General features: G+C 47.5%; 1 protein-coding gene across 1 annotated transcript; it reads right to left on the reverse strand.

Annotated features, from left to right (window-relative positions):
• Positions 1-290: 290 nt before the first annotated feature.
• On the reverse strand, positions 291-5,969 carry LOC131292812 (uncharacterized). Its single transcript, XM_058320895.1, has 2 exons — positions 4,730-5,969; positions 291-4,270 (listed from the first exon to the last, which is right to left on the reverse strand). Exons 1-2 carry the CDS (start codon positions 5,967-5,969, stop codon positions 291-293), a joined length of 5,220 nt encoding a protein of 1,739 aa, XP_058176878.1.
• Positions 5,970-8,897: the final 2,928 nt, after the last annotated feature.

Raw genomic sequence — 8,897 nt, forward strand, 5'->3', positions numbered from 1 at the left:
TTCAACAGAAGAAAAAAGGTAACACTTGATTTTAAGAACACTAGCTCGAGTGAGCTAAAACTTTCGTGTCTCTTTATTCTCTAATAACCGACAAATTCAATGGTCGCGCCGTTTATATACCATGTACCGTTTAGATCGTTTTCGACTTTACCGTTTCGGTGACAATCGTGCGTTGACGGCAGCTGTCATGCCGTTGCTCTGTTTTGCAACATTTTCCCCACCGTGGATCATCGCGATGCTCCACTAACCACGTGCTGCTGCCATCTATCAAACTCACGATCAACAGAGCTTCAATCTACTTCACTATCCAGGTTCAGCGTAGAGTCGTCCACTATATCTTCGGGCACGTCATCCTGTGGCCCCGCAAGGTAATTCCTCGGTAATACATCCAACTTTGCTAACTTTGTTACTGGACGTTCTAGGGTACCGTTCTTGGTCTTCACCGTCGCTCTCCTAACCTGTCCGTCTTTGGCCTTGACTACTTCGGTGACACGTCCCTTTGGCCAGCAGTTCCGGGGCAAATTATTATCCGCGATGAGTACTACGTCTCCTGGTTGTAGAGGTTCCACTGGTTGGAACCACTTTGTGCGCCGTGTCAGGGTAGGTAAATATTCTCCCACCCACTTTTTCCAAAACATGTTTGCGTTCCTTTCTGTTGCTTTCCAGGACGATCGTACTGCGGTTGGCGAGTCATCGAAAGGTACCAGCGGTTTTGTCCCATTTGAGCTACCGAGCAGAATGTGATTTGGGGTGATCGGCGCTTCAAACTCATCTTCCAAGGGTACGTAAGTCAGTGGTCTGGAGTTCAGAATCAGCTCGATTTCCTTTAACGTTGTTTCCAACACTTCGTCTGTTGGGCGTCGTGGTAGGTCGAACTCGTTGATGACCTTTTTTACCGAGCGGACAAGGCGCTCCCAGCAGCCGCCAAAGTGGGGTGCTGCTGGTGGGTTGAAGGTCCACTTCAAGTCAGGACCGTTAAAATGGGCCATCATCACTCCGCCACTTAGTTCTTTAACTATCTCAGCTAGTTCGCGGGATGCCCCGATGAAGTTGGTACCCTGATCGCTGATGAATTCTCGGGGTGCTCCACGCCTCGTCATGAAGCGGCGTATAGCGAGAATACAGGAATCGGCTGTTAGCGAGCGTGCGACCTCAAGATGAACTGCTCTCGTGGTTAGGCAGGTGAATATCACCCCCCAACGCTTCTCCTCATGTCGGCCGACTGTTACGTACATCGGGCCAAAATAGTCCAGTCCAGTGTACGTAAAGGGTTGTTGGGAGATAGCTAGCCTCTCTTTTGGGATACTTCCCATTACGGGAGCAACGGGCTTTGCATCTCGGTTTTTGCAGTGCTGGCAGGATTTCAGCACTCGCTTGTACTCCGTCATCAGCCGAGGTATATAGTACTTGGCACGTATTTCGTTGATCGCTGTCTGATGGTTACCATGCTTTAGTCTCTCATGGAAGTCTCGAATGAGTAAATCCGTTCCGTAATGTCCTCTCGGTAGAATCACCGGACTACTCATCGTCTCGTCAAACCAGGGGCTCTGGGGCAGCCGTCCCCTGAGTACTAGTACCCCTTGGTCATTGAAAGCCGGCGAGAGCTTGTATAACGAGCTCGACTTCGCTATGACTTGCTGCCAGGGATGAGCTTTCTTCGCCCCTTTCAGTTTGCGTATCTCATCCGAAAATTCTGCTGCCTGGATCTGTTGCAGTAGTATTGCTTCGGCATTCCTGAGTTCGTCATAACTTAGCGGCCCCGTCGCTTTTGTTTTTACTCCTTTAAAACTTCTCGTGTTGCTAATGAAGCGGACGACGTATCCGGCAGCTCGCAATAATCTTGTCCACCGGCTGAATCGCGTAAACTCAATCAAGGGTGGTTCCACAGAGTGATGCATCACGTGTTTGCGGATTTCCTCTTCTGTCTCACCCGGTTCTTCCCTTTGCACTGGCCAACTCGACTCCGGAGACCACAAAAACTCCGGCCCTCGAAACCAGCGACTAGTCGGCGAAAGGTCAGGTATTTTTGCCCTTTTTGTAGCCTCGTCGGCCACGTTGAGTTTAGTGGACAACCACTGCCAATCGCGGATGTTTGTTTTCTCGGTAATCTCACCAACCCTGAAGGCAACGAACTGAGAGTATCGGCGGTGATCTGATTGTAACCAGCAGGTCACGTCTCGTGAGTCAGTCCAGAAGTAGTTATGGGCTGTTATTGTTCGATGCGATTCCGCGATACAGCAGGCTAGGCGCGCTCCGATCAATGCGGCTTGCAGCTCGAGGCGTGGTATCGATGCATACTTGAGGGATGCCACCCGCGTCTTGGAGCCCACAAGCGCGCATTCGATTACTCCCCGCTCTTCAAAACGAAAATATGCCACTGCTGCCATCCCGTTTTCGCTGGCATCGCAGAATATGTGTAGTTGTATGACGGCTTCCGTTGAGGTCATTTGCCGATAACACCTTGGCACGCATACCTTTTCCACTTCTGGCAAGGCCGAGATCCAAACTACCCAGTTCTCGGTGAGTCGTCCCTCGATCTTCTGATCCCACTCGAGCTTAGCACGGAAGGTCTCCTGCAGTAAAATCTTCAGGAACATCAAAAAATTCCCAATTAGTCCCATTGGGTCGTATACACTCATCAAGGTGCTCAACACCTCTCGCTTCGACGGCATCCGCGTTCCTGTCAGCAGCTCCTGATTGTGTTTTGGCGACAGTTTGAAGGAGAAGGAGTCGCTCGTGGTATTCCACCACATTCCAAGAACTTTCTCCGTTACCGCGTCGGTCACACAGACGTCTGCTTCTGTTTCAGTGAGCCCCTGTAGATAATGGACGACCTTTTTTGAATTCGACAGAAAATTGCGAATTTCGAATCCTCCCTGAGCGTGAATGTACCGCACCTCTTCTGCCAAGGTCTGGGCTTCTGCTTCCGTTTCGACGCTAGCTAGCATGTCATCCACATAGTGTTCTTCCTTTATGCAGAACGCGGCGCGAGGATATTTTTCCGCAAATCGTTCAGCATTTATATTTTTCACGTAGTGGGCACTGCTAGGAGAACACGCTGCGCCAAACGTCATTACTGTCACCACATAAACGTCGGGATTTGTAACGTCGTCATCATCCCTCCACAGAATCATCTGACTGCGCTGGTCTTCCGGCCTCATCTGTACTTGGAAGAACATTTCCCTAATGTCCCCAACAATCGCCACCCGGTATTCTCGAAACCGGTATAGCACCGAGAGTAGATTTGCTATTTGGTCCGGCCCGGTAAGGAGCTGCTTATTGAGGCTTATCCCGTTTACTTCGGCGGCGGCATCAAACACCATTCGCATCTTCCCGGGCTTGTTCACGTTTACGACTGGGAATACGGGTAGGAACCAGTCGCGAGGTCGTCTCTCCGTCAACTCATCATCCCTTAGTCGACGTATGTAGCCCTTTGCTTCATAATCCCTCATTTTTTCACGTATGGCGTTCGCTAATTTAGGATCTTTTATCATTTTTCTTTTTAGGCATTCGTACCGTCGCATGGCCATGGCTTTGTTGGGGGGCATCTTTACGTCATCATTTTTCCACAGCAGACCTGTTTCGTATCGTGCGCCTTGTAGCTTCGTTTTTTCTGCGAGTATGGCTAGCGCCTTTTCGTCGTCCTTTGAGCGCAACGGTCCCGCAGACGGCAGGATCCCCATCGACTCGAGCGTAAAGAATTGCCTGAAGGCAGAGTCTAGGGCGTCATCGCTAGCTCCATTGCACGTGCAGATATGGAAGCTGGCCATACCTCCGCGACGTGCGGCGATGGTTTTATCGCATGGCCCGTAAACCACCCATCCTAATCGCGTTTTGGCAGCAGTAGGCTCGTCTTTCTTTCCTTCGCGTGTTTTTATAGGCTGGCCCAGGCGACAATTGTCGATTCCAATTAAAACTCGAGGGGTTACGTTTTTGTACGACTCTATTGGTAGGCCTCTAAGATGTGTGTACATTGCCAATAGTTGTTCCGTGCACAATGATTGTTCCGGTAGGGCTAGCTTCTTCATCGAGTGGACTACTGGAAGCTCGTATACCGTCCCCGATTCATGTCTGCTAGAGATCCGTAGCGCCACTTGCACTGACTCCTTCTCTTCCCGCGTCGTCGTCCCTGTCCATTTCAAGCATAGTGGATGTGGCGTGCCTTGAAGTCCTAGCTCTTGGACTAGTCCGTGTTCCACGAAGGTCGACGTTGACCCGTCGTCGAAGAAGGCGAACGTCTTTATGCTTCCGTTGGGCCCGTGTAGCGTTACTGGAATGTACCGGAATAGTACGGTGTTGTCACTCGCGGGTCTATTTGTGCTACAGTGTGTTAGTGTGTGTACCTGGTGTTGTGCTGTGTCGATGTGAAGAAGTGGGTGATGCAGGACGCCGCAGCCGCCTATCTCACATGGTTTCTTTTCTTGACACGGGCCCCGGTGCGTGATGAGGCATTGCTTACATATCCGGCTCGCCTTCACAAACGTTCGTCTGGCGTTAACTGCCATCTGCCGAAAAACTTCACAACTGGTCATTGATACACACGAGCCGTGACATAAAACGCACTTCGAGGGCAGTGATGGGCTCTTCGAATCGGGTGTGATGGTGGTGTGTAAATTCCAGCGCGCCGTGGTCCGTCGCGGTTCGCTTGTTTGCGATTTGTTGTGAACTGCGCGTCCGGACAAAGGGGCAGCCGCGCTGATATCTAGCGCCAAATCGCCTATCCACTTACCAAACTCGAACAGGGACACATTCGGGAGGTCCCTGCGGTGTCGTGCCCACTCGATAAACGTAGTGTCTGGCAGCTTTGCCGTTAACTCCCTCAGCAAGGTAACATCACACATGTACCCGTACATGCCCGTTGCTCTGATCGTAGCACAGAGATTTTGCACCTCAAAGCCGAATTCCGCCAGCGTGTCGAGTCGGTCATTTCTTGGTGCCGGCATTCGTCTCACTCTCTCTACGAGTGACTCTACAATCAGCTCGGGCCTGCCAAATCTCGTTCGGAGGATGTTGATCGCATCCTTCAACCCAGACGGCAGAAGCAACAAATGTTCTACCGCCTTGCGTGCAGCACCGGTTAACGCCTTTTGCAAACGGAGCAAGTTTTCATCATCGCTGAAGCCGCAAAGCGTCGATGATAGCTCATATCGCGCGATGAACAAGGGCCACTCCGCCGCTGAGCCGGAGAATGTGGGTAGATCCTTGCTCGTCGATTGCCGTGCTGCCAGCTGACTCTGGTTCAGGATTGTTGTGTTGCAACAAGCGCCGGAAAGATTCACGTTCGGTGCAGGAAAACCTCTCGGGCTTGTCCCCTCCGCGTAGTGCAGTGAAGTGTTGTGTCCCGGCGCCTTTGGCATAGCCCCGTTATCGCAATGGCGACCGCCCGATTCCGGTTGATGACCCTGGGTCGCCATCGTTGGGCCGGTCCATGCAGAATGGCGGTTCACCGCCGCCGAAGCCTCCATCTTTCGGCGCCATTCTGAAAACCCCGAGCGACTCGCGTATTCCGGAAAAAATAAGCTACGTTCTGCCGGGTTTTCACCGAGGAACCCTACCCCGCGAGCCGGTTGTGTCTCCCCGCAACGATCAGTGCTATCCAGCCATTCCTCTGCCTTCCGCATTTCGGTTGTGCTGGCCGACGTTGCATCGTTTACAGTGGTGTTCCGTTCTTGCTCGTACGCCCGCCTCTCCTCCTGAATCGTAAGTTCGCGGATTTGCCATTCGAGCTCTCGCGAGGCAAGCTCGATTTGTCGTCGTTTCTCTGCAATCGGGTCCACCTTGGACCCGGTTCCATGTCTCGTGTGCGGGCTTGGCTCGATCGTCCGATCCGAATGCGTCGGATGCGTCAACGGGGTCAACCCTTCCGGGTGGCCATCTGCTTGACTCGGTCCGGCCGTCGCATGCCCGCTTTGTGCCCGGGGAGTGTGGTGGAATGTGAAAGAGGCCGGGGTGGACCTCGAGTCAGCCATCCTAGCGCTTTCACATGCGCCTACGCCGTCGCGTATCGATGGCGGGCTCGCCATTTCCATGGCTTCGATCCGTTCCCCGCGTAGCGTTTCACCGTCGTTACTCATCACGGTTTCGCACGAGAAGCTGGTTTTTGTAAACTGATAATTTGCGAGAACTTTTACTAGAAAGTTTTAGAATGTTGAAAAGCTATTTTCAACAGAAGAAAAAAGGTAACACTTGATTTTAAGAACACTAGCTCGAGTGAGCTAAAACTTTCGTGTCTCTTTATTCTCTAATAACCGACAAATTCAATGGTCGCGCCGTTTATATACCATGTACCGTTTAGATCGTTTTCGACTTTACCGTTTCGGTGACAATCGTGCGTTGACGGCAGCTGTCATGCCGTTGCTCTGTTTTGCAACAGTCACCTTAAGCACCTTCTAAACACCATTTTGCATCGTCTCATTCTCTTTAAAGTCACTTTAAGCACCTTCTAAACCTCATTTTGCATCGTCTCATTCTCTTTAAAGTCACTTTAAGCACCTTCTAAACACCATTTTGCATCGTCTCATTCTCTTTAAAGTCACTTTAAGCACCTTCTAAACCTCATTTTGCATCGTCTCATTCTCTTTAAAGTCACCTTAAGCACCTTCTAAACACCATGTTGCATCGTCTCATTCTCTTTAAAGTCACCTTAAGCACCTTCTAAACACCATTTTGCATCGTCTCATTCTCTTTAAAGTCACTTTAAGCACCTTCTAAACCTCATTTTGCATCGTCTCATTCTCTTTAAAGTCACCTTAAGCACCTTCTAAACCTCATTTTGCATCGTCTCATTCTCTTTAAAGTCACTTTAAGCACCTTCTAAACCTCATTTTGCATCGTCTCATTCTCTTTAAAGTCACTTTAAGCACCTTCTAAACCTCATTTTGCATCGTCTCATTCTCTTTAAAGTCACTTTAAGCACCTTCTAAACCTCATTTTGCATCGTCTCATTCTCTTTAAAGTCACCTGAAGCACCTTCTAAACACCATTTTGCATCGTCTCATTCTCTTTAAAGTCACTTTAAGCACCTTCTAAACCTCATTTTGCATCGTCTCATTCTCTTTAAAGTCACTTTAAGCACCTTCTAAACACCATTTTGCATCGTCTCATTCTCTTTAAAGTCACTTTAAGCACCTTCTAAACCTCATTTTGCATCGTCTCATTCTCTTTAAAGTCACCTTAAGCACCTTCTAAACACCATTTTGCATCGTCTCATTCTCTTTAAAGTCACTTTAAGCACCTTCTAAACACCATTTTGCATCGTCTCATTCTCTTTAAAGTCACTTTAAGCACCTTCTAAACACCATTTTGCATCGTCTCATTCTCTTTAAAGTCACTTTAAGCACCTTCTAAACCTCATTTTGCATCGTCTCATTCTCTTTAAAGTCACCTTAAGCACCTTCTAAACACCATTTTGCATCGTCTCATTCTCTTTAAAGTCACCTTAAGCACCTTCTAAACACCATTTTGCATCGTCTCATTCTCTTTAAAGTCACTTTAAGCACCTTCTAAACCTCATTTTGCATCGTCTCATTCTCTTTAAAGTCACTTTAAGCACCTTCTAAACCTCATTTTGCATCGTCTCATTCTCTTTAAAGTCACCTTAAGCACCTTCTAAACCTCATTTTGCATCGTCTCATTCTCTTTCAAGTCACCTTAAGCACCTTCTAAACCTCATTTTGCATCGTCTCATTCTCTTTAAAGTCACTTTAAGCACCTTCTAAACCTCATTTTGCATCGTCTCATTCTCTTTAAAGTCACCTTAAGCACCTTCTAAACACCATTTTGCATCGTCTCATTCTCTTTAAAGTCACTTTAAGCACCTTCTAAACCTCATTTTGCATCGTCTCATTCTCTTTAAAGTCACTTTAAGCACCTTCTAAACCTCATTTTGCATCGTCTCATTCTCTTTAAAGTCACTTTAAGCACCTTCTAAACCTCATTTTGCATCGTCTCATTCTCTTTAAAGTCACCTTAAGCACCTTCTAAACACCATTTTGCATCGTCTCATTCTCTTTAAAGTCACTTTAAGCACCTTCTAAACCTCATTTTGCATCGTCTCATTCTCTTTAAAGTCTCCTTAAGCACCTTCTAAACACCATTTTGCATCGTCTCATTCTATTTAAAGTCACCTTAAGCACCTTCTAAACCTCATTTTGCATCGTCTCATTCTCTTTAAAGTCACCTTAAGCACCTTCTAAACACCATTTTGCATCGTCTCATTCTCTTTAAAGTCACTTTAAGCACCTTCTAAACACCATTTTGCATCGTCTCATTCTCTTTAAAGTCACTTTAAGCACCTTCTAAACCTCATTTTGCATCGTCTCATTCTCTTTAAAGTCACCTTAAGCACCTTCTAAACACCATTTTGCATCGTCTCATTCTCTTTAAAGTCACTTTAAGCACCTTCTAAACCTCATTTTGCATCGTCTCATTCTCTTTAAAGTCACCTTAAGCACCTTCTAAACACCATTTTGCATCGTCTCATTCTCTTTAAAGTCACTTTAAGCACCTTCTAAACCTCATTTTGCATCGTCTCATTCTCTTTAAAGTCACTTTAAGCACCTTCTAAACCTCATTTTGCATCGTCTCATTCTCTTTAAAGTCACTTTAAGCACCTTCTAAACACCATTTTGCATCGTCTCATTCTCTTTAAAGTCACTTTAAGCACCTTCTAAACCTCATTTTGCATCGTCTCATTCTCTTTAAAGTCACCTTAAGCACCTTCTAAACACCATTTTGCATCGTCTCATTCTCTTTAAAGTCACTTTAAGCACCTTCTAAACACCATTTTGCATCGTCTCATTCTCTTTAAAGTCACTTTAAGCACCTTCTAAACACCATTTTGCATCGTCTCATTCTCTTTAAAGTCACTTTAAGCACCTTCTAAACCTCATTTTGCA

Source organism: Anopheles ziemanni, unplaced genomic scaffold, assembly GCF_943734765.1.
Source record: "Anopheles ziemanni unplaced genomic scaffold, idAnoZiCoDA_A2_x.2 U_82, whole genome shotgun sequence".
In the NCBI taxonomy this organism is placed as follows: domain Eukaryota; kingdom Metazoa; phylum Arthropoda; class Insecta; order Diptera; family Culicidae; genus Anopheles; species Anopheles ziemanni.